This window comes from Carcharodon carcharias, chromosome 9, assembly GCF_017639515.1.
Source record: "Carcharodon carcharias isolate sCarCar2 chromosome 9, sCarCar2.pri, whole genome shotgun sequence".
Classification (NCBI taxonomy): Eukaryota; Metazoa; Chordata; class Chondrichthyes; order Lamniformes; family Lamnidae; genus Carcharodon; species Carcharodon carcharias.
Window position 1 is genome coordinate 52,996,551 of NC_054475.1, and position 26,106 is coordinate 53,022,656.

The window sequence follows — 26,106 nt, forward strand, 5'->3', positions numbered from 1 at the left end:
AAAACATTGAGCAATTGTGTGTTTTTTTTAGTTCAGTCACTGTGTTGATGAACATAGCAACCTTCTATTACACAGCAAGATCCCACAAACAGATGAACAAGCAATGACCAGGAAAGAATAGCTGACGACCAGGAGAACTGATTTTCACCACGTTGTGCAAGAGTCTACAGGAAGCTCCAGACAGCAAAATAATTGATTTTTGTCTTAGTTTAATATCTCATCTGAAGGATGGCACGCCCAATGATGCCATCTATATTGAATTGGACGATCAGCCTAGATTATGGAGCCAACTCTCTGGAGTGGGGAGTGAATTCACCACCTTCTGACTAGGTAGCAAGTTCGCTAGTGGTGTTGAGCTGTTAACATAGCTGCTTTGTGGATTACATCAAAAGAAGTTGTTTTTTTTAAATATGGGATTCACTGCCTCCACACTGGGGAAATGAGGTGGTGGGGGGTTGTTCAACGTTATTCAAATCTTCTTCAAATGTTAATATTAGTGGGTTGTTATAGATTAGGCAGATAAATCCGACCTTATGTTCAGTAACTTGCTTTATTGCCACTTCCAGCGTGTTTCTTTCCTATCCCCACATCTTACCAAGGATGAATTATCTAAATTCATGAAAGCTGCAGTTTTTGAGACTGCACAAAGCTTTGACTGCATCTCTGGCTTTTACACACTTAGAGCTATGCTGCACTCTGATAGACGGAAGTTACCCAGAGGCTAGAAAAGCAAATATCACTTGTCCTGTCAAGCCCCAGTGGCTTCTATAAGCTGATTTTCCACCAATGATGTTGCTAGCATTCACAATTGGGCTGAAAAGATCAAGGTGAAGAAATGAACTTGTGGCGAGTGCTTAATTGTTTCTATAGACTGAGTTCAAAATTCTACACTCCAACTATTATGTCCTGAAGTGCAAGTTGTAACTTATCTCCCCACCATGAATATTCTCACAGGGTGGTATATGTCTCTAATTATTTTCTGAGGGTCACAGTTGCAACCAAACAGTTCCTGAGGTTTTGGTCACAGGTCTTAAGTGCTCTGATTCTATTGTTCTGTGTGGTCAAGACTCATCCTGCAACTCTGAACATAGATGTGGATGACTTGGCATTCTCTAAAGGAATTTGTATTATAGATTGAAGCAGTGTGTGCAGGGTTTTTTTGTCTTCATTGGCCATGTAAATTCACACCTATAGCACCATATATAAAGTATATATCCATATATTTCCATTAATCTGCAAGGCATATTTCAAGTTACTAATAGATGTTAAATTGGAACGTTAACAAAATAACCAGCCTCTTACCTGTTTATGGGGTGGATCCAAATGAGCTTCGGCTTAATAGTGACCTGCCCCCTCTCCCCTCCCCTCCTGGATGTTGATGGTGCCCATGTTGGGGTGAGAAGTGGAGGGGCTGGTCAGGCTTTCCCTAGTCTATAAGACTGGCATAGCTGTATGTAAAAGGGAGTTAGGTAAGCACATGAGGAAAGGAATAGAAAATCTTTCTGGTTAAGGTGGGAGGATGCTTGCATAGACCAGCTGAGTTGTGGCTAGAATTATATGAAAATTGTCTGTAGCCTTGGACTAAGGAAAGGCTGAGCTGTGTAACCCAAGGGGGACTTGCATACACAGCCTTGCTTGAAGCCCCTCAGTAAATGTGTGTTCAAGAGAACCCAGCTGCCAGTGCTGCTGCTGTGCTGTTTTTGGAAATTTCCCACCGAGACACCACTCTGCTGTTCCTGTGGAGCTAATCTGAGAGCTGATATCAGCCAGTTGAAATAGCGCCTTGTAAGGCAAATATTGCCCATGCAACACTACAGTGTATTTATTGAAACAAGTGTAGTTTTTGTTTATACAAGATAAAATCACGGACCAAATAGATCATAGGCAACTGTGTTCGGTTTGTAAATGCAACTCTGATTTAGCGCTTTGAATTAGATGATGCATTAACCCTTTTTGTGCCTTTTCTTTAAGTGACGAAAGTCTTGGTGCAGCAAGAATGTACCGAGCAGAGTCTCCTGCGATTTGCTGCAGATCAGATATTGTTACTGCATGCAGTTGCAACCTGATTCAGATGGTGATCTGATGCTGTTTATAGTGGGGGTATACATTCCCCTAAGAGTGGGATAACCAGGGATCCCCACTGCAGGGATGTCCAAACTCTTAACCTATGGATTATCTGCAGACCCCAAGCTCTGGGAATACAATCCTATTTCAGTTGCTGTTTCTACTTTTATCTTTTTCCTTATTTACATTATTGTGGGCTTGGAGATTTTGGAAAGAAAGGCTTCCAGCTGCTGAACTGAGATCGGAACATAAAAGCTGTTCAGTATCAGACAAGGGGGTGAGCAGGAGGCTCACCTGACTGTGCTGCCTAAGACCTGGTGAGATTTTTAATGCCCAGGCATTATTTTCATGTTTAAATGTCCAACTCCAACCTGGCAGGAAGCATAACCTGAGCAATGAAAGGCAGTGGCAGTGAGATTTCTGATTTGCTTCTGGGGACATGAGGGAATGGTCCCTGGTACTAGGACTGATGGAGGGGAGGAAAGAGGAGGGTGCAGAGGTAAGGCAAGTGTATCCCAGGACAGGGGAGGTTCAGGGTTCCCTTGTGGAGTCCATAACATGCTCCAGCCTACAAAAACATCCTGGTTGGCTTTGGCTCTACCCTGCTTACCCCCTGACTTCACTGATGGATCCATCAGGAGTTGCAATTGCCTCGGGGCTGCTGTCAAACACCAAGCCTGCTTGCGGAGGGTGCCTATCCCTGATCTAAAGACTGCACTGTTAAAATGGCGGCAGGCAAGAACAGAGCAAGGAGCGTGTGGCTGCTACTTTAACCTGTTGTTTGGGCAGGATTAAAACTGCCTGTGTACCCTCTACTTCCAATATATGTTTGAGCCTCCTGAGACAATGCTGCATCACTCTTATCAACTTCCAAGGTTGCAGCAAAGGGTCCTGACTGCAGCCAGGACATTTGGTTAAAATTTCAGGCACTAGTGCAGATGAAGTGGAATCCTCCAGGATAGACCAAAGGCTTTTTATGATGACCATTTATTCTTGTATGATTTTGTGGATCAGATGATCTATAGATTATAAGGTTAAATTCACTGTCTACTCTTGCTCATTTGTTTAAAGTCATTCTGCCTGATTTTCTGCAGAAATATTCAAATTTGAAAAGAATGTAAGTTAAGTCAAATCAAAATGCTGGAGTCTTATTGCTGATTTGGAGTGTTTTAAGCCTTTCTGAAGTGAATAACATACACATGCAATTGATTATGTCCTGATTGTTGAGTGGAGCTCTGAGGAGTTATTGCTTATATAAACCTGGAAATGACCTTGAAGACTTCAAGCTATTCCAGAGGCTTAAATTATAAATTGATGGGAGGAGTTTTCTTTCAAACTACAGACCCTTGATATCATACCTCATTGCTTAATCTGTGCATCTGAGTTTATTTCAAATTGATGTCGACACAGGATAAGTTACTCTGATCTAAACCATGATGTGTTTATAAAATATGACATTTTAGTGTGTTGTGCCATGGTGCTAACCAGCTGACCTTGTATAACCTACTGTAGAAATCAGCTTCAGAAGTATAAACCTACATTTGTAATAGCTCTGTTCAAATGTTAATTTGTCTCCGAAAAGCTGCAGAACTAATTATACAAATAAATCTCATTGAGAAAAGCTGAATTTGGGAGATTTAATATGGGATTGTTGAACTTTGCAATTCATAAATTCATTGTGTATGTTTATCCAATAGAAATGTCTAAGGATGATTGGATTTGTTTCTGTGCCTATATTTTCTGCAAATTTATCTGTCAGGCAGAGTAGTCTAGAATGAGAGTCACATTAAAAGGATGGGATTTCTCATTTTTCTCTGCAAATACAACCAAGATCAGTTATAAAATGTTCTCCTATGGCTAGATGAATGTAAATGTATCTTACCTAAAGACAGAGCAGAGGGTCCCTGAGGGAGTCTATATTAGCAGGAAATGTCTTTTCTTCCCACTGGGGGAACACTATTTGAGGGCAACTACCTACACTGTGCAAAACAAAACATTGCAGACGGTCTGATGTGGGTGTACATGTATCATGCACGCACACACAATTTAATTTCTGTTCCGCAGGACAATAAATCCCATCCTTTAATACGCTCCCAATTCTCCCATTCTAATATCTCCTAATGTCTCTTTCTAGTCTACAGAGACTGCTTCAAACATTCCTTACTTGGGTTTTAAGAAAATAAATGCCTAATATCTTATTTGTTTTGCCCTGGTTCTACTTGAGTAATTTGTGGAACTTTAAACTTGAGAGAGCATTGGTGCAAGTACTAAGAGGTGCAACCCTCTACTTCATTAAGACCTGTCAAAGAGCTTAACTCAGGATCTTCATCCCTTCTAAAGTCACAATGGATACTTCCTACTTGCATATACTACTCCTGTTTAGTTTACCTATCCTTTGCGAGTTCCTGGTTTAGGTTCATCATCATTTTAAGGGTAGAAATTGGGTGCTGGAGCAACATGTGCGATATCAGATCGACTTCCTGATAAATATTTGACTAGTGCTGCGGAAAACAGGTGTCTAATCCAATATCATCCATTTTGCACTGCCGCTCAAGACTAATTTCTAACCCATGGTCAGCAGTGGCTCAGCATTCTCACCCCTTGAATCACAAGGTTCTGGGCTCGAGACTCACTTCACAAAATCCAAGTTGACACTTCAGTCCAGTACTGAGCGAGTGCTGCACTGTGGGTGATGCCGTTTTTCAGATGAGACATTAAAGATTGGGCAGGCATAAAAGATCCTATAGCACTATTAGAAGACAAGCTGGTGAGTCCTAGCCGATATTTATCCCTCCACCAACATTTCTTTTTTTAAATTATCTGATCATTGTTACATTGCTGGTCTGGGAACTTGTTTCGCACAAATTGGCTGCCATGTTTCCCACTTGTAACTAAATCTAAAAGCATGTAATTGCCTGTAAAGTGTTCTGGGACATCTTAAAAGTAGGCACCACAGGAATGCAAATTCAAGTTTTTTAACTTCTAAATCTGCAGAACCTCGACCACTGTCCAAGGATTCCTTCATCGCAATAACTGGTGCCCTAACAATTCTACATAGGTAATTTGGGATCACTTAGAATGGATTGGTTAGTACAATCGTGTGTGTGTTCTAAACTGTTGCCTGAAATATCACCCCAGATTGGTAACCAATGAAGAAAGAGCAGCAATAACTCCACTGATTTTTGTTTTTAATATGGAACTAAAAGCATGAAAATTTAAAAATCTGCATTCATCTTAAAATGAAATTGCTGTATTAAGTGGTCTTGAAGCTCCATTAGTGTTTTTGAGAAAAAGATCTGTAGGATTTTTATTTGTGATACAAAACTGACTGTCCCTGATATTACATTACGTTCCTATACCGCAACTTAACATCATTAGTTATAATGTGCTTTGGGACTCATGAGTCCGTGAAAATAATTTCGGATAAATGCAAACCTTCATGAACATATACTGTGTATACTAATTTCTACATTTCTGTTCCCGTCACCAGTTAACTGGGCTATCTCTGTGCGTAACAACATTCAGCTCATTTCACTTTATGCTATTGTACAACCAGGGTCAGTGCTTTGCCTGACTGGGACAACATTACCCACTCTCTGCACTTCTTCTGCAACTTATTAATCCAATGCAGCAATATGCAATTCAGCTCAATGAATTGAGGTGTTATGGTGTGGAAGGGTTTTAAAATAACATCTGTACTGGATGTGCTTCTGCTTGTACCACAATGCTTTTAGATGAGCTGCTGGGAAGAATCTAAATATATCAATCCACTCTGAGATTTAACAGCAAGTACTGAAGATTTTGTACATACTCAACACTACAGAAGACTTTTGTGGTTAACAACTTTATAGCAATTGTTACTTGAAACTAATTTTGCAGTCTTTTTTTTATCGCCCTGGTGTCTTGGCCAATATTTATCCCTCAACCAACATCACTTAATTCTGGTCGTTATTATGTTATTTGTGGAACCTTGCTGCATCCAATTTTCCTCTATTACAACAGTCTACCTTTCAAAAAGTGCTCCATTGGCCACAAATCACATTGGGATGTGGTGGAAGGTGCTATATAAATGCAAGTCTGTCTTTTCTAAAGTTTCATTAGTCTTGTGTTCTGAGTTTCCATAAGAATTGCATGGAGATGAATTAGTTGTTATGGACTCTGGATGTACACGAAAGAATATCTGCTCCTCCCATCTTTCTTTCTTTCTCCCCCACTCATGTCGTAACCTGTATTCCCCTTCACTGCTCATTCTAGCTAAGCTGCTTCTAACCTTATTTCTACTACTGTTTCCTCATCCTTAAGATTAAGAGCCAGATAAAGGGGTGGTGCAAAAAAGAGGAGTGGGCTGAGTGGGGAAAATGCAAAACCGCCATCTTTTCACACAGCATATAAAGTGACTGGCTCAAGAATTTCCTTCACTTACTCCTGTGACCTAGTTGGCCCCTGTAATAGAACAGTTTGACAGATGCAGTGTGGGACATGAATAAAAGATGCTTGTGCATAACCAGGACTGCGACTCCTGTTAAAACACCAGCTTCAGCTGATTGCTTTCTTGAAGTTGGTAATCATCAGTGATCAGCTCTTCCAATGAAGAGGTTAACTTGTGCCAGCACTGACTGATCAATTAGACAGCAGTGTAAAATGAGCTGGATGTGTGTAATCCCCTTCACCTAGGGGTGGCATGTCATTTCAGCAAAGGGAAACAACTATAAGAGATCAAAACCTCATCTGACTTCATGCACCACTTGTAGGAATTGCAGTAGAATCTGCTTTCCTGAGCACCTTCATTACAGCAGCAGTTGCAAATTAAAACCTCAGGAGATTTAATGTCTTTGCAAATGGCAGTTCAAGGTCATAGGGCAAACAATTTCTCCATCAAGAGTTCAAAACCTGCTGCTTTAATGATAGCAGTCTATAACATAATATTTTGTTTCACCACTCATGGATCGTCTTACTCTTCCATGAGGTGCATTCTTGGGAGGGTGGGAATATACTGGTTAGCTGGCAGGAGTTTGAACACAGAAATCTAGGCTTCAAGCTGGAGTTCTTTTATGTGGCTCAGAGGACTGCATTGATGAGAAAACTAAATTTAATCTGGAAAAAGATACTTAAAAAGAAGTCTTAATCTCCTTAATGGTGTCTTGGGTTGAAGTATGTAATTAGAGCTGTTAGGTTTGAATTGACTTATTAAATCCATATTAAGGAGAACCCTTTTTGTACATTGTATAGAGGACACTGGTTAACTGGAAAGTCCAATCAATACCAAAACTCTCTTTAAATTAGACTGAGATCTACTGCATGCATAGTATAGTAATACATAAGTGATGTCCCAACAGGACTTGGCTGGTCCATTTCTTTTGTTATCGCTTTTGTTCATTTCTTCCTGTCGTTCTCAATTCCTTGATTTAACTAACGATGTGCCTCATTGTTACTGGAGAATATTTAGAAGGTGGACAAGCCCAGAAAATGAAAACAGGCCAAAGTTTAGAACCAGCTTTTCAGTCATGCAACATGCTGTAAGTGTTTAGGGAAAAGGAACAAATTAAACAGTGTGATGGGAGGGGTTAACAGTAAGAACATGCTTGGCACAGAGCAAAGAGAGGAGGGAGGTTGCCTGTAAAGCTACTGCATCCCCCACAAGTCATTGTTATTGACCCTTCCTGGACAAACAAGAATTCACCTGAATTTGAATCCAAAGTGTACATTGTTAAATTCAGCCACTGGTTGACTGCTAGGTGTTTTCTTCCAGTGTAAATGCAAAGAGACATTGCATAATGGAAGATTTAGGAATTGCTCTATTTTAAGAAAGATCTTATTGACCAGTACTGAATGACATGAAAACCAGAAGACCCAAAACCTGGGAGATAAGTTGGCATCTCAATTGATCCTCGGGCCTCGAATTACATATAAAACAGAAGTCCAACCTGAATAATGCAAATCTCCACTGCCACTGTAAACTGGCCAATGGGTCTTCCTCTGAAATAGATGCCTGTTTATCAAACATTGATTTGCGTAATATAAGCGTAAAGAGTAATGCACCATTCAAGCCTTCACATTAGCAAACACTATTGGCGCTGATCATTCCCTGCCATAGAACCACTCTTGCTGACTCCCCTATTAAAATAGCCTACTTTTAAAAAAAGTTCACAGGATATGGGCATCACTCGCTAGGCCAGTATTTGTTACCTATCCCTAATTGCCCTCTAAGGTGGTGGTGAGTTGCCTTCTTGAACTGCTGCAGTCCATGTGGTGTATATACACCCACAGAGAGCGTTCTAGGATTTTGACCCAGCAACAGTGAAGGAACAGCGATATATTTCCAAGTCAGAATGGTGAGTGGCTTAGAGCAGAATTTGCAGGTGGTGATGGTCCCCTGTTCAAGGTAGTAGAGTTGAATGATTGGTCTAACCTATAACACCTATGATATAGTGGATTGATAAAGGTTGGTATGAGAAATGACCCTGCTTGAGGATCCACCTCATCACTGGGTGGAGATTAATGCAGAACTAGCATGGCTAAACTGTTCAGATTGCTCAGCTAGGAGTTCTGATGAAAGGTCATAACTCTTATTTTTCTCTCCCCACTGATTGTACCTGACCTGCTGAATTTGTTTTAATTTTGGGTATGATATTCTGTGCCTTGGTTCAGAAATGGAAAACAAGCACTTAAGTCATTGCCTTTTTACTGGGGGTGGAGAGGGGGAGAAGTTTTGGGATATGGGCTTAGTTTCCACAACTAAGCTAGGTTCTGGAAAAAAAAGGTAGCAAGCACTGATTTTTAAAAACTTTTATTTGTTTTGAATGCTAACCCAGATCTTAATCTTCTATAGTGGGGGATTCAAGTTGGAGTGACAGACAGAAGTCGATAGCCTAGAAGCCAGCTCAGGTTGGGTCTTGACATTTATTGTGGGGCGGTGGAGTGTGGAGTCATGGAGGAAAAATGACAAAATGGTTCACCTGCCCTTTGTGCATCCCCTAGCAACCAGCTAGAGCATATCTTTGTTGTAGTTGTTTAAGCAAAATGGCATTTTTTTCTCCAATTAGGCAAGTACGGGTATATGTGAGGCTGACAGCATCTACTGTGATGGCAAATGAATATCAACAGCAGGCGCAGACATCACTCAAATGCTCCATGCAGGAGAATGAAGTTAACAAGCCTTTTCTCTCTTCAATATTGGGAAGAATCAAAATGACTTCCTGGTATCAATGCCAAAACTGACTTGCATCTTAAGCTAATAGTTCCAGTAAGGGTGAGAAAGAGAGATTTTGTCCCATCTCATTAGTCTATGGCCAGTCCTGTATATGCTGATGAAGGGGGGTGGGGGGACAATTCAGAGCTTTTAGGTGCAGTCCTACTAATAGAGTAAAACCATTCTTCCAAACTTTAACTTTGATATTTCTCTGCCAAGATCACTATCCTTTTAAGAGCTGCAGTTGCATTGATTGGAGTCACATGCAGACACCCAGAGTTTGGACAGAGTGTTCCTCTCAGACACGGACTTACTCCAATACCCTGCAGCTTATCCTTTCCCTCCATGTGGAGATGACTTGACCAAGGAGGCATCCTTCACCAACTGCCCACCAGTCTCCTTGCTTCACTGTCTGTGGTGGAAGTGGTTTGACTGTATTGTCAGCTGAAGGGCAGGAAAACAGCCTACCTCCCATGTACTGTTTTAATAGCTGTGCTCACTTCAATGACTCAGCAAGTTGGGCAGTGCAAAATTCAGCAACAAAACCCAGGAAAGTTTTAACTTTACCTACTGTAAAGTTATCTTATCTCATTTGGCCTCTCTGTGTTATAGAGAAATAAATTAGCCTGGGGCTGTTCCAGCTGGACATGGAGCATGTGCACAGGCATTGAGCAATTACAAGAGCGATGCCTGCTGTCGAAGATTACATATGAAACGTTGCTGCTCGAGGATGGCCGGAGGCTGTTGATGCCCATAGAATGGTAAAACTAGTAAGCAATGGATCTGAACTGGTAAAATGAAGGAGGAGGGATATGAACATTGCACAGCCTTCTGGGAAAGGGAATGAGTTCCTTCTAATCTTCCCCACTCTGGAGGAAAATCTGAAGATGCTGCTCACTGCAGTTTGGCTCCCCCAGTGACCACATGATTCAAAGAGCGAGTCAGAATCACTTCATGACCAGTTTTTCAAACTCGTTTCTTGGGATGTTGGTGTCACTGACAAAATTTGACTTTATTGCCCATCTCTAGTGGCACTTGAAGGTGGTGGTGAGCTGCCATCATGAATTGCTGCATTCCATGTGGTGTAGGTAAATCCACAGTGATGTTAGGTGGGAAGCTCTAATTACCAATCAAATAACTGCAAATTGGGGGGAAGAAAAGGACCAACTTCTCAAAGTAGACTCTGGTCGCACATGGTAATGATTATTTCTGGAGCCTAGAGTTGGTGCACCAGCTGCTTGCTGCAGAATTTAAACAAAAAGTCTGTGTTCCATGACTCCATTTAATTTTGTTTAAATACGAATTGGATTTGTTCCTTATTTCTAACCAGTCAACCCCACCCAACTTCCACCCACAACTGAGGGATCTTTGTTAAATGGAGAAGCCCTTTGGTGGGTTCCTGATAATGATTTTAGCTTCACTCATTCCCTTCCCTCCCAATAATTAAGTGCCGCCAGTCAGAAATCTCCAGGATGAACAATGTGAGAGTCCTAATTGTGGCAATATTGCTGTGTCGGAGACTGGTGGATTAGCTTGTGGTAGGATACAGGTTGATGGGATTCCAACTTCTTTCTCTATGACCTTGCTCCCCCATTCTGCTTAGCTCCGAATCCCAACTATGCTGGCGGTGCTGTGTGATTGGCTCAAGGAACAAAAACCACCTCCAAGCAGAAGATAGTTTGGCAGATTTCCTTACTGTTGATGAGACAGGAAATAGAATTTTCCAATGTACAAGCGGGGAGGGTTGTCCACCCTTGTGCCCCAAAACATGGTCAGTCTGCATTCTTAACAAGAATGATGGTGATTCGGGTTGGACAAAGAAAGCTGGACATCACGCATGGGAAAAATCTGACTGAATCAGTGATTCAGACCTGTCGTGCAATGATCCCTACAGGACTCCCTCACTTCTCAAACTATTGGTAATTTAATTTAAAAAATGCAGGAAATGGTTTCTAAACTAATATGATAGAAGTAAGCCACTGGCCTATTGAGCCACAGCAGCTCCTCTGTAAACTACCATTCTCCCATATCCTTTGGTAACCTTTTTTCCTGAATGAATCTCTCCCTACCCATTTGGAGCATTTCCAACAATTCTGCATCCATGACCTCTGATGCAATACATTCTGTTCTCATACCATCATTAACTTTTCCCTAAATTTTCTTTTAGTTGGCTTAGTTTGAATGATAAGGTTGTGTCCCCCTGGTCTGACTTCCCCTATCAGAGGAAGAGATGTTCCTTGTCCAGTGTACCAACTACTTTGTTATTTTTACTATATGAATTCACTCACTCTTCATCTTCCCCACATAACTAGCAAAAATATCACACCTTGCATTGTGAGACAGAAGCAATCTCTCAGTTAATTCACTGGGTCATAGAATAATGCCACATACTATGTATTCCTTGTAGACCAGCTACAATAATCGGAGGTCAGGCTTGTGCAAGACTTCAAAGTAGTCCAGTTTCAATTGAAGCGACCGAGTGGAGGGAGGACCTACTAAGGAAGAAGGAAGTGGAACTAGACTGCAAGAAGAAAATGGCACGTAAGGGAGCCTTTGGAAGCAGAAGTTGCAGAGAGGAAAGAGCTTAGTTAATAAAGCACAGAAAGCAGGTTAGCTTGCAATTTCACTGCACACTGCCACAAAGCCAAAATAAAAAAAACCAGTCACCCCATAATTAGCAAGAGAGAAGCTGAGGGCTGAACCTCAATATAGCACAATTCTGATAACACCGTGGAAAGTTCAGTGAAAAGGTGACATGCAAATTTAGCCACATCTAGGGCTAGTAGAGTGTGTGTGCCATTGTCTTTGTTGGACTCCAGTACACATGGATCTTCAAAGGGAGTTCTTAGCTGCAAATCTGTCACCAGTTCATTGAACAGGAAGTGTGATCACAAAATTTCTTTTGCTCATCTTGGTAAAGGTAAATGTATCGGCCCAGATCGGTGCTGCGGGTTGGGTGCTTAACTTCAGTGCTAAGTTTAGCTGGCTGCAACGAGGGTTTTCTGCACTGAGATTTCTGCAGCCTGGCTGGGAAGCCCCCAATAAAGTGACAATATCCTTTACTAACTTCCCTGAACCTTCAACCTCTCCAGAGCCAGTAAGTTACATGTCAACACTGATCTGTATTTGTTTAGGATAGGACATCAAGTTATGTGGATATTTCTGTTCGTTTGTAACATGCTACTCGCAAAAATGCAGCTCAGTATAAAGATATCTCTTTAAATAATGCTTGGCATGCTGTCTTAATGTGAAACTCAAAGGATTTATTTAGCTAGAGATTGTCCTTTTGGTCTGATGATCATTACAGCTGGGCCAATAACGAGGTCGTTAAATGCGTAATATAGAATTACAGCACAGAAACAGGCCATTCAGCCAAAATGGTTTATGCTGATGTTTATGCAAGCCCCCTGTTCCACCCCACTTCATCTCACTCCGTCAGTGTATATTCCTATTCCTATCTCAGTCACTTGCTTATCCAGTGTTCCCTTAAATCCATAAGTGGTATTCAACACAATTACTCCTTGTGGTAGCCACTTTCACTCCCAGGTAGAAAAGGTTCTCCTTTATTAGAGTTATCAGTGACTATCTTTATTTATGGCACTTTCATTCTCTCCCACAAGTGGAAATATCTTCTCTAACTTTATCCATCAAACCCCTAGGATTTTAAAGACCTTAGGACAGCCCCCTCAGCCTTCTCTATTCAGGGGAAACCTGGGATCAGTCCCATACAGAGTTGGTTTTTCCTCTTCCTACCCAGGGAATGAAGAGGGAGGATGAATCTGATTTACCATGTTGTTGATCTTTAACCAATGGAAAATGGTGATAAATGCACAACCAAAGTTTCCTGATGTGTGAATTGGTGAATGAAGCTCTGTGCTAGAACAGGCTTTGAAAATTTAGCCTTGTGTTGTACATGCTTGATGAAGAATAGTTGTCTCACCAAGGTGTTATCAATGAGGTTGCCAAGCCTCCAGGATTGGCCTGGATTCTCCAGGAATTGAAGATTAATCTGCAGGATGCCACTGTGTGCAACTCAAATTCCAAGAGGCGGTGGCGTAGTGGTATTGTCACTGGGCTGATAATCCAGAGACCAAGGATAATGCTCTGGGGGGGCCTGGGTTCGAATCCCACCGCCTTATTTAGTGAAATTTGAATTAAGTGAAACCATTGTCGATTGTCGTAAAAATCCATCTGGTTCACTAACGTCCTATAGGGAAGGAAATCTGCCATCCTTACCTGGTCTGGCCTACATGTGACTCCAGACCCACAGCAATGTGGTGGGCTCTTAAATGCCCTCTGAAAAAGGGCAGTTAGGGATAGGCAATAAATGCTGGCCTAACCAGCGACGCCCACATCCCACGAATAAAAAAAAACCCTGGAGAAAAATCATTGGGACATTAAAAAATATTTTTTGGGTCATTTTCTTTGAGGTTTTTCTCTTGACCAGATATAAAAATATTGATGATGGGAGGGAAAGCCGGACAATGAAACATCATCCAATTGGGTAATGAATCTTTTTGCTTTCTAATTGGTGTAGGAAGGCAGAATGTCACAAGGGTGGATGTGTTGGCCGATTAGTGACTGGAGTGTGGGGGCAGGTCATGTGATGAATTTTCCAGGAATACACATAATCACAGTTGGCAACCCCCGTTATCAGCCTGCTGATATGCATTGATCTGTATACCAGAGTGACTTGATGGTCCAAGGATGGGAATTAGAGGAGGGAGGGGCTTACAGACTGTTGCTGTTGGTAAGTCATCGAGCTTCTACAGAACAGGCCAAATCGGTTTCAAAAATGTCAGAATTGTTTGGCTGCGACTGAAATTTCAGACTCATCTCCAGCTAAAACTGCACAGATTGGTGGTGGGCTGACATTGCAACATTCCCCTCTTTACAATGCAGTGAAATGTTGTAGTAAAATACTCCACTTTACCAGCCAATCAACAGCAAATTCACAAAGGATTTGGACAAGCGTGCCACCCTAACCAGGCACTACACAAACACATTCACAAGTGTAAGAAGTCTCTGAAATATGCAATATGAAATATGTTTTTTGCCATGAGGGGTTAGGGTGATGAGGGGGAGAGGATTTTCCAATCCCACAGAAACCCAGCTCCATACAGATCTTCTGGCTGACCTACTCAGTTAGTTCTAGAATATCCTAGAAATCATTAAGCTGCTTTTAGTGAAACCCTAAAATACCTCAAAGGGCTTTTAAACCAATTCTCTAGCTACAATGGTTTACAGATGTGGGTGTGAAAATCTTTCATGTTCAGAGGTCACACTGCTGGACCTGGTACCAGGGCAAATGTGGCCTCTCCCTATTTGAGATGCCTGGTTTGAATTTGAACAAAGCCGAGCAGTTAACTGTTCTATGTTGCATCTCCATGGCAACGCCTCCACCAATCAGAGTCCACTTGCCAACCAATCAGCACTCTCTTTTCATGCAGTTTAATTGATGTTCCCCTGTTACTGTTGTGAAATTCTTGTGAGCTGATCCTGATGAGTGCAAGAAGAAAAGCTTAGATAGAATGTCTCTTTTTTTCAGCAATAATTGAAGTATTGAAAAAGGATTTGGATTTGGTGTTATCAGAACTCTGTATATCTGCTGTTCGGCCTCAGCCAGCAGCCAACCACAAGGCCAAAGCAGAGAAGCGCATACCTTCAGCTTGGACTGAATCTCACGAGCTTTCCTTCGGGCAAGAACCTGCATATGACTAGACACCTGCAGGAAAGAGCAAAGGGGAAGAAAAAGAAGAGCCTGTAACCATGGAGATGAACGTCCCCCGGATTCATGCCGGCTGCACATACCTTGATGCTTGCTTGGTATTCTCGCACTTTCTTCCTGGCTAACACCTGTATGTGACTAGACACCTATGTCAACGAGATAATTTAAAGACAAAAAACACAAATGAAAGACGATGCTTCTGTCACGAGTGTACATAGTGCTTACATTATTAATTAGTTAGTTGGTTAGTTAGGACATGCAGAGCCAGGCCTTCCATCCTGGAACTTCTCCCTTTCCCCACCCCTTTACAAGCTTGCATAAAACTCTATAGCTGCAAACAGCCATGCAACCGACAGCCATATTGCTTTCTGTCAGGCAATATTCCTCAATCCCTGCCTTTGTTCTCAAAAGCAGTGCCAGCATTTGTTGGTAATGGCATGCAGTAATGAGCCTTTGAGTTACCATAGGGCTGCTCTGCTAAAAACAACTGAATTGTCCACTAACAACCAATTTAAGATTATCACTCGGGCTTGCAATATAGCTTACTTATGCTTGGCTGAAACTACATAAGCAGGGACCTGTCCTCTACAGGCAAAAGGTGTATGTCCGGACATTGCAGCTTTCTCGAATAAACAAAAGCAAGGTGGGGTGTGGGCGGGCAATAGCTCCCTGGTGCATTCGCCATGGCAACATCAACCAATCATGGTCATCTTGCCAACCTTCTTCCCATACAGTATAAATTTGTTGTTCCCTTTAGATTTGGTATTCTTGCGAATCTGTCCGGATGAGACTAAAAGCTTTGATAACATACGAACATACGAATTAGGAATAGGAACAGGCCACTCGGCCCCTCGAGCCTGCTCTGCCATTCAGTAAGATCATGGCTGATCTGAATGTAACCTCAACCCCACATTCCTGCTTATCCCCGATAACCTTTCACCCCCCCCCTTGTTAATCAAGAATCTATCTAGCTCTGCCTTAAAAATATTCAAAGACTCTGCCTTCTACCGCCTTTTCAGGAAGAGAATTCCAAAGGCTCATTACCCTCTGAGAGAAAACATTTCTCCTCATCTCTGTCATAAATGAGCGACCCATTATTTTTAAACAGTGACCCCTAGTTTTAGATTCTCCCACAAGAGACATCCTCTCCACATCCACCATGTCAAGACCCCTCATGATCTTAATGGTTTCAATTAAGTCACCTCTAACTCTTCTAAATTCCAGTAGATACAAGCCAAACTTGTCTAGCCTTTCCTCATAGGACAACATAGCCAATATACAATTTCATTTGTTATAAAGTAGTTAAATAATCAAAGCATGAAGTTTTGAGTCCAATGGACAGTGGGATCTTTCTGCACCGAATAAGTTTGGTGTTATTGCAGGAATTTGGGTCACTAGAGGTCATCAGAGCTTATCTATCATAATTCAAAAGGAGCCCTCCTGCACCAAGCATTGAGGTACTGTTCCACACACACTGCCAGCCCTCCTGAAACCTAGCAACATTTTGCCATTTTGGTAAAGTGTTGTTTAATCAGTATACAGCAGGGAAGGAGGCCATTCATCCCTTGTACCTGTGCTGGCTCTTGGAAGGTGGTATCCAATCAGTCCCATTTCTTTGGATCCTTCCCCACAGCTCAGTAATTTTTTTGTATTCAAGTATATGAACTGTCTTGGTGCTGTAAAGGATTACTTTCCCTCTTCCTCCACCCCAATGCTACACTGTAAAATGTTGAGAAAGTTGCTGAATAATGGGCAGGGATTTGACTTATTTAGGGAAATACCTCTCCAATGATGGCTTAAAGCAGGAACCTGTCAGGAATCCAGTTATTCAGGCCTTAAACAGATTCAGATATTTTAAATATTGGAGTCTGCTGCTTTCCAAGGTAGAATGGTTGGGCGCTTTTAAAAAACTGCTGCTCTTATAACAGGTTCTCAATAATGAATACAGAATGGATTCCGCTATTTACTGATGAGGAGGTCTCAGGTCCACAACCCTTGGCTATCCATTTCCAGTCAGCAAGGGCTATGGGCAGGCCATTTCCAGGGCATGCCCTCTGGGTGCCACTCACCACCAGGAGTGTTCAATCGATCAGGAAATCAGCCTATGCATCCTTGATTTTCAAAAAGCTCTCAAATGCAATGACTGCAGCAAGGACTGGGTATAAGGTTACCAACCAAGTCACCAGGAATTGAAGATTAATCTCCAGGACGCTGATGTGTGCAACCCTGGAGAAAAATCATCAGGACAATAAAAATATATATTTTTTGTCATTTACTTTGAGCTTTTCTCTTTACCAGATATAAAAATATTGAAAAAAGGAGAAAAAAAGCTGACAGTCAAACATCATCCAGTTGAGTTATGTTTTCCATTTGGTGTAGGAAGGCAATGCATCACAAGGATGGATGTGTTGGCTGACTAAAGGCTGGAGTCTGAGCGAAGCTTGTGATGAAACCCCCAGGGATATATTTAATCACAGTTGGCAACCTTATCTGGGTAGGACTGTCCAGGCCTGACTGTTGTGGCAACTGTTGCCTAATCCAAAGGGTTATCAGAATGGCATCACTTACCCACTCTGTTCTGTGACCCAGTTTGACTGCTTTACCAATGTCTGTAATCCCTAGGAATGGAAGACTAAATCTCCAGGTCACTGCTATGAGCAACCCAGGAGAAAAATCTCAGGGACATTAAAAATATTTACACATGATAAAAAATATTGAACAAGGGAAAAAAGGATATTTAACTGACAGCCAAGAATCATTCAATTGGATAATGCTTGACTGTCAATTGGGTGATGCTTGGCTGCCAGCTTTTTTTCTATTTTCAACATTTTAAAAATCAGATAGTGGAGTCTATTCACTTTTCAATTGGTGTGGGTAGTTGTAGCACTGAGAATGGATTTGTCAGGTGACCAAAGACAGGGTGTGGGGACTGGGTGATTGGAGGCCAGAGGTCACGGCATGATGCCTCCAGGAATATATCCAATCAGAGTTGACAACCCTCAGCTTATCACAGCCTGTTAACAGTACTACATCTATCCCAGCAGACAAGAGCTAATCCTCTATAGAAGACCCACTGATGATCCCTTCCAATTGCTCTCTCACAAAGTCCCAAGCCCGGCTCATTCTACAAATTTGGCAGACATCCTAATGTTTGCCCCAAGAATAATGATCTTCCTCCTCCTCCTCCCAATCACTGAACCAATTTCCAGTTTTCACGGAATATTACACAAGAGGTGAGGCAGGAGCTATTAAATGTCCTTGTTTACTTCATGCTGCTGGCAGCCCAGCGTTGCTGCCTGATTCCATCTAAACCTGCCTCACTTGGAACCTCTAATCCCTATTAACAGATGGTTCAGTAAGACCCACAGGCCAGATCAGAATGATTAGCAGTTCCTAATTCAGCTCCAACAGTTCCAGATGACACGTAATCATGAGGTACAGCATGAGTTAAGTCCAACAATTGGATCTCCAATCACAAGGTGGGCTCCTCTGACTGAATCCAATTACTGGTATTGATGAGTCAAAAAATAAATTTAAATTAGAAATACAAGACTTTCAGTCACATGTTTATTTTAGAAGGAGCGCAATTTTCAGGAGAGCATTTAGTAAACCTTTCTGATTGGATGCAGAGGATGAGGAATACAGAAGTGCAATACCTTAGTCACCATGTAGATGGTGCACATTGCTGCCACTGGGTGCCTGTGGTGGCGTGGGTTGATGTTTAAAATGGGGAATGGGATGCTGATCAAACTTCGTCTTGGATGGTGTCAAGCTTCTTGAGTGTTGTTGAAGCTGCATCCATCCAGACATGTGGAGGGCATCCCATTATGTTCCTGACTTGTGCTGGTGGCAGGCTTTGGGGAGTCAGGTGGTGAGTCATTTGCCACAGAATTCCCAGCCTCCAGCAAATACAATTATCTTTGTGCTAGGTATGACTCTAGATAGTGGAAAGTACCACACCACCCCTAATTCCCATTGACTTCAGTTTTAGTGGGGCTCCTTGATGGCACACTCATGGCAAATGCTGCCTTGACATAAAGGGCAGACACTCTCACTTCATCTCTGGAGGACAGCACTTTTGTCCATGATTAGACCAAGCTTGCAATGAGTTCTGCATTTGGAGCCAGAATATTTACATGGCTGGTTCATTTAAGTTTCTGGTCAATGTAAACCACTCCCTGCCGCCGCCACCCCCCACCCCCACCCCCCCCTCCCCCCAACCCCCCCCGGCAAGATATTGACAGTGGAGGATTTAGTAATGGTAATGCCATTTAATGTCAAGGGCAGATGGTTAGATTCTCTCTTGTGACCATCTCCAGATGGTTATTGCCTGGCACGAATGATACCTGTCACTTATCAGCACAAGACTGAATGTTGTCTAAATCTTGATGTATGTGAGCAGGGACTGCTTCAATATCTGAGGAGTCACAAATGGTGAACACTGTGCAGTGAACATTCCATATCCCCACTTCTGACCTTATAATGGAGAGAAGGTCATAGATGAAGCTGCTGAAGGTGGTTGGGCCAAGGGCATTAACCCTGAGGAACTCCTGCAGAGTGTTCCTGAGGCTGAGATAATTGGCCTCCAGCAAATACAATTATCTTTGTGCTAGGTATGACTCTAGATAGTGGAAAGTACCACACCACCCCTAATTCCCATTGACTTCAATTTTAGTGGGGCTCCTTGATGGCACACTCATGGCAAATGCTGCCTTGACATAAAGGGCAGACACTCTCACTTCATCTCTGGAGGACAGCACTTTTGTCCATGATTAGACCAAGCTTGCAATGAGTTCTGGAGCTGAGTGGTCCTGGCAGAACCCAAACTGAGTATCAGTGAGCAGGTTGTTGTTGAATAAGTGCCGCTTGATACTACTGTCGACGACACCTTCCATCACTTTGCTGATGATCGAGTGTAGACTGATTGGCGATAACTAGCTGGATTGCACAGGACATACCGGGGCAATTTTCCACACTGCCTGGTAGATAACTATGCTGTAGCTGGAACAAATTGAATAAGGGCGCAGTTAGTTTTGGAGCACACATCTTCAGTACTATTGCCAGAATATTGTCAGGATCCTTAGCATTTGCAGGATCCAGTGCCTTCAGCCATTTCTTGATATCACGTGGAGTGAATGGAATTGGCTGAAAACTGGCATCTGTGATGCTTGGGACCTCCAGAGGAGGCCGAGATGGATCATACACTCGGCACTTCTGGCTGAATCTGGTTGCAAATGCTTCAGCCTTGACTTCTGCACTGATCAGCTGTGCTCCCCCATCACTGAGGGCAGGGATGTTTCTTTGGAGCCTCGTTCTCTGGTTAGTTGCTTAACTGTCCATTATTCACAACTGGATATGGTAGGATTGCTGAGCTTTGATCTAATCCATTGGTTATGGGATCACTTAGCTCTGTCTATTGCATGCTGCTTCTGCTGTTTAGCATATATTAGTCCTGTACTGTAGCTTCATCAGGTTGACACCTCATTTCTAGGTATGTTCTTCTACACTCCTCACTGAACCGCCTTTGGTCTCCTGCCTTGATGGTAATGGTAGAGTGGGGTCTAAGCCGGACCATGAGATTACAGATTGTGATTGAATACAATTCTGCTGTTGCTGATGACCCACAGTGCCTCATGGATGTTCAGTTTTGAGCTGCTAGATCTGTTCGAAATCTATCCCACTTAGTACGGTGGTAGTGTCACACAACACAAAGGAGGGTATTTTCAATGTGAAGATGGGATTTCATCTCCACAATGACTTTGAGGTGGTCACTCCCTAACAATACTATCATGCACAGATGCATCTGTGTCAGGTACATCAGTGAGGATGAGGTCAAGTATGTTTTTCCTTCTTGTTGGTTCTCTCACCACCTGCCACAGACCCAGTCCAGCAGTCTAGCAGCTATGTCCTTTAGGATTCAACCAGCTCAGTGAGTAGTGATGCTACTGAGCCACTCTCGGTGATGGATATTGAAGCCACCTACCCAGAGCACCTTTGCTACCTTCAATGCTTCTTCCAAATGGTGTTCAACATGGAAGAGTACAGTTTCATCAGCTGAGGGAAGGTAGTAGGTGGTAATGAGCAGGAGGCTCCTTTGCCCATGTTTGATCTGAGACTACATGGGGTCTGGGGGTCAATGTTGAGGACTTCCATGGCCACTCCTTTCCAACTGTATATCACTCTACTGCCACCTTTGCTGAATCTGCCTGCTGCTGGGACAGATTCAATCCAGAAATGGTAATGAAGGAGTCCGGGACATTGGCTGTAGGTATGATTCAGTGAGTATGACTATGTCAGGATGTTGTTTGACTAACTGTGGGACAGCTCTCCCAATTTTGGTACAAGTCCCTACGCCTAACTCTTCAGAGATTTGGCTGAGTTCTCTCACCTGGGCAATGAAGCTGTGAAGTTAACCTCGTCTAGACAAGATGACTCTTTGTTTCAACAGTTCAAAAGCTGCCAAAGCTTGAAGTGGTGACAAGGCCAATATACGGATCTCTGAACTTCACTGGGAACCTTTCAGCTGGAGGACTGTTGATGTCAATTTGTTTAAGTCTGAACCATCTGCTAATAGCTGTCATTTCTCAATGACAAGGCTTTGGGCTCCAATAAAGCACCAAACGATAACAGATGATCATTACCTCGTGCACTGATCCTCCTGCTTTCTACCTTCCTTGTCAGTTGTGGTCTATGTAATGACAGAATCCAATTCGAGGATGGAAACCTCATTCATCATCTCTCAGCTGGATTTCAAATCCAGAAGTGTTTTAACTCTGCTGCCTCACTGCTTGGATCTTTACAAAATTAGAGTTATAGGGAGGACATCATGCACAGTCTAACTCCTCAGGAGAAGAGGGGAAATAATTGGGGGAGGCGGGGTGTGATATGGGGAAGTGAAAAAAACTGTGGACTACACACTGGAATCTGAATGACAAGATTTTTTTAAATTATCTATTTGAAAAATATTTCTAGAACAAGAGCAGCTTGGCTGTGATTTGACAGCTTTCAGTATTAAAGTGCTTCCACTGAAATAAAACATAGAAATAGGAAGAGGCCATTCAACTCTTGAGCCTGTTTTATTCACTTAGCTCATGGCTAATCTGTATCTTAACTTCATCCACCCAGCTTTGTCCTGTAACCCTTAATACCCTTTGCCTAACAAAGATCTAGCAATCTCAATTTTGAAATTTTTTAACAGATTCCCAGTTTTCACAGTGTTATGGGTGGGCAGCTCCAGATTTCCACTACTATGTGTGAGGAAGTGCTTCCTGACATCACCCGTGAATGACCTAGCTCTAATTTTAAGGCTATATGTCCTTGTTCTAAACTCCCCTTGCCTGAGGAAATTGTGCCCCTCTATCAGATTAAATTCCTTAATCAACAAGGAATTGGTGGTTAGGTTAGACACACACTTCCAAGTGATTGGCAGGTGTGGTCCAACAAAAGTCCTTTGGCCTTTACAGACTGCAAGAAAGGAGTTCATCCTGAACCTATTAGTTTTGCACTCCTTGTAATGACTGTTTCTCTATCAGTTTTCTCAATCTCTCGATTGTTTTGATTTCAGCTGGGAATTTTGTTCACTTTGGTCATCTTCTTGTCCTGGCAAGAGAATTAACCATTGCAATAATTTTAGGCTAAATAGCTGATGGGTTCTCGGTCTTTCAGCTACATGGACCTGGATGAATCAAACATCAGCGCAGTCTCATTCCAGCTCCTTCCAGGCATCAGGCCCAACATAGAACAACACCTGTACTTTGACACCAAATGGCAATGCCACTCGGACAGGTTTAAGGATGGTTGGTATAGGAAAAGATGTCACCGGTAGTAGTGGAGATTCTTGGATTGAGGATATAGCATAATAGAGAGAGCTTTACAGTATTTGGCCTGTACCTGATCTGGGACTTCTTAATGCTGACACATGCTGCCTGAATTGGACAGTATTCCACATCTTGATAGCCCTGGAGGGAAGATGGTGGTGTGTCACTGGGTGAGTAATCCAGAGGTCCAGGCTAATGCCTGGGAACATGGATTCAAATCCCACCATGGCAACTGGTAGAATTTAAATTCAAGTAATAAATCGGGAATAAAAAGCTAGTCTCAGTAATGGTGATCATGACAACTATCATTGACTGTCGTAAACACCCATCTAGGGGTTCACTAACGTCCTTTAGGGAAGGAAATCTGCCATCCATACCCAGTCTGGCCTACACGTGACTCCAGACCCACAGCAACATGGTTGGCTCCTCTGGCCCTCCTCTGGCCTTCCTCTGCACTGTAACAATTCTGTGACTCTTAACAACCTTCTGAAACTCATTTCAAGGGCAATTAGGGATGGGCAAAAAATGCTGCCTTTCCAGCAATTGCCACATTCCGTGAAAGAATAAGATAAAAAAATACACAAATCCTATTCCCAATTAAAAAATAAATCCCATACTCTCTCTGTGGGTTTCTGAAGAAGTGATCTACAGGAAATAGTGTGTCTGGAATAAGTTGAGTACAATTCATACTATTTTATGTCTAAGCATTCCTGACTGGACATGTTCCCAAAGAATATTACTCAGAGCTAGGGTAGAAGATTTGGCCAATCTTTCCTATTTCACCTGATGAATCTTGGAATGACAGTTCTCTCCTTTACAAAATACATTTAAGTGTTTGCTTCTCAGATCGCAATGAAGTGCCTCTGCCTCTCGTTACCCACGACGCTGCCCATTACCCATTCACCATGCCAGCCTCGAAGCAGCAGCAGCCACATTTCAGCATAAGCCACCTCTTTATGCCCCAAAGCAAAGCTTCCCTGGCCAGCTTTACCTGCTTCCTTGTGCGTGTTTTGCCGGTCCGTAGCTTGATATATCTCGCTATCAACTCATTACGGCCTATCAGAATTAGAAAAACAAAATGAAAATGAAATCGTTAAAACTTCTCCATTTTCATCAAATGCAAATGTAACAAGCAGCAGAAACAAACTGACCCAGCGTATTAAACCTATGTCCCACCTTTAAAGGTCACCAAAATTGCAGAGACAATCCAGGTAGAGGGGTGACAGATCAGCCAGGGATCCCAGTCTTGGTTATTACCTAATGATTCGTGTTGGACAGTGCAGAGGTTGGTTGAGGCCAGCATCATGCTTGGCTGTGACGATGTCCTCCTCCGTTGCCCTAAAAGCAACCAACCCCTCATGGTTTTGACAACCTGGATCAGATATATTTCATGACCATAGCTCTTTCATGTCGAGCATTAGCATCCAACCTCTAATTTGCTGAAGTTGGGTGCCCTGAACTGTTTGGATTAGGACAAATCTCAGTGAGGATTTACAGCTAATCCTAAATTGGTTGGGTTCCACCTGGTTGCGGTTCCATTGCCAGTGGCATATGTTTTCTCAAAACGAAAAGAAATCTGCATCTTACAGTCATATTGAAAAGACAATAACATTGGCTCCTCAGGGAAACTGCTGACTCTGAAACACTACTGAGAATAGCAACCGAACTAGGCTCCTAACTTCCAAGCCCAAAACTGCAGAAAATTGGATAAATTAAAATGTACCTAACAATCAGCCAACATTCTATGAATACAAGGGGTGGGATCTTCCAGCCCTGACACCAGCAGGTATCATCATGGGCAGTTCGGGAAAATTTGGACAGCCATTAAAAGTCAACACAGAGATAAAAACAAAAAACTGCAGATGCTGGAAATCCAAAACAAAAACAGAATTACCTGGAAAAGCTCAGCAGGTCTGGCAGCATCGGTGGAGAAGAAAAGAGTTGACGTTTCGAGTCCTTCTGTGGAAGGATCATGAGGACTTGAAACGTCAACTCTTTTCTTCTCCACCGATGCTGCCAGACCTGCTGAGTTTTTCCAGGTAATTCTGTTTTTGTTTTGGATTAAAAGTCAACAGCTCTCCAAAGTTTCCAGTCCCGCCTGCAACAATGCAGGACTGGAAAATCCCGGCCAAAGTCTTTGGAAGGGGAAGATGGAGAGAAGGGAATGGCATGTAAGAAAAAATAGTAACTGATTTTCAAGTCTGTGATATTAATAGGAGAAACCTTTTAACCAAAAACAGTCTCACTGTGCCATACTTGGGTCCAGTTAATAGAGATTTGGATTTAGATGCATTTTTCGGAGGAGTTGTACACTGTTATTTACTCACTGACAGATGCCATTGTTTTCTAAATTACATCAAGGTTTTGGTACAGAAGGAACGTTGGTTGTACAGGGGTAATTTAGGTTAACAATCCTAATGTTTCACTCTCTTCAAACTAGCAAAGAACAGATGCATCTACAGCAGGAGTTTCTGGCTGCCTAGAGAGCTAACATCCAAGCCAGTGCTGGCTTTGGGAGACTCTGTGTTTTGACAGTTACAGTAAGTCTGTGCAGACCACCAGAATTTCAAATGGTCTGAATCTGAAGTAAATCCCAGAAGCTCTTCCCATCCAAATAGCTTGGAGGTGAGTCAATTGGACTCCCAGGTGGTTCTGTAGCAGCCACTTTCTTCTCAGTTCCAGAATACTATCTTCAGTGTTGTTATTTCAGCTTTGTCAACTGTTGTATGGTGTTTGCTGCATAACACACTTGTTTCTGATGCTGTACGGTACGTGCGTGTCTGAGTGTTCACTCCCGTAAATGGCAAGTGGGATAAATTGAGTATTCATCAGAACACAGGAGCGGTAATTTGAGAGCAGAACACACTGGTGACAGAACAGTCAGTATTAATCAGTTTGGCCTCCTGACAGTGAGCACCAGTCTAAACACTGCACCCTGCCCAATCAAACAGTGGTTAGCTCACCTATTTTGAACTGCCTTTGTTTTTAATCTAAAATATTCTCTACAGATGTCAGCCATGGCTCAGTTGGTAAAATGTTTACCTCTGATTCAGAAGGCTGTGAGTTCAAGTCCCACTCCAGGGCTTGAGCACATGATCTGTACCAAAAGCCTTGATGTAATTTAGAAAACAATGGTATCTGAGATCGGTGAGTAAATAACACTGTACACCTCCTCCGAAAAATGCTTCTAATTGGGATTCCATCAAACACTTTGGGGTCCTCATTTTCCTCTGCTAAACTAGCGCACTGCACCAGGACCAGTGCAAAGCTGAGGACTGCTGCACTGTCAAAAATGCCATCTTTTGGAT

General features: G+C 42.5%; 1 protein-coding gene across 10 annotated transcripts in view; it reads right to left on the minus strand.

The window, feature by feature from the left end:
• LOC121281920 (transcriptional enhancer factor TEF-5-like) overlaps positions 1–26,106 on the minus strand; it is a 311,062-nt gene that overhangs the window by 59,726 nt on the left and 225,230 nt on the right. For 4 of the 10 annotated variants that reach the window (XM_041195117.1, XM_041195111.1, XM_041195114.1 and 1 more), the window contains exons 4-6: positions 23,790–23,854; positions 15,065–15,127; positions 14,916–14,978 (exon numbers count right to left, since the gene is read on the minus strand). In XM_041195117.1, the coding sequence (XP_041051051.1) occupies positions 14,916–14,978; positions 15,065–15,127; positions 23,790–23,854 (191 nt within the window). The remainder of the gene's footprint in view (positions 1–14,915; positions 14,979–15,064; positions 15,128–23,789; positions 23,855–26,106) is intronic. The other 6 variants (XM_041195118.1, XM_041195119.1, XM_041195116.1 and 3 more) reach the window with 2 other exon arrangements.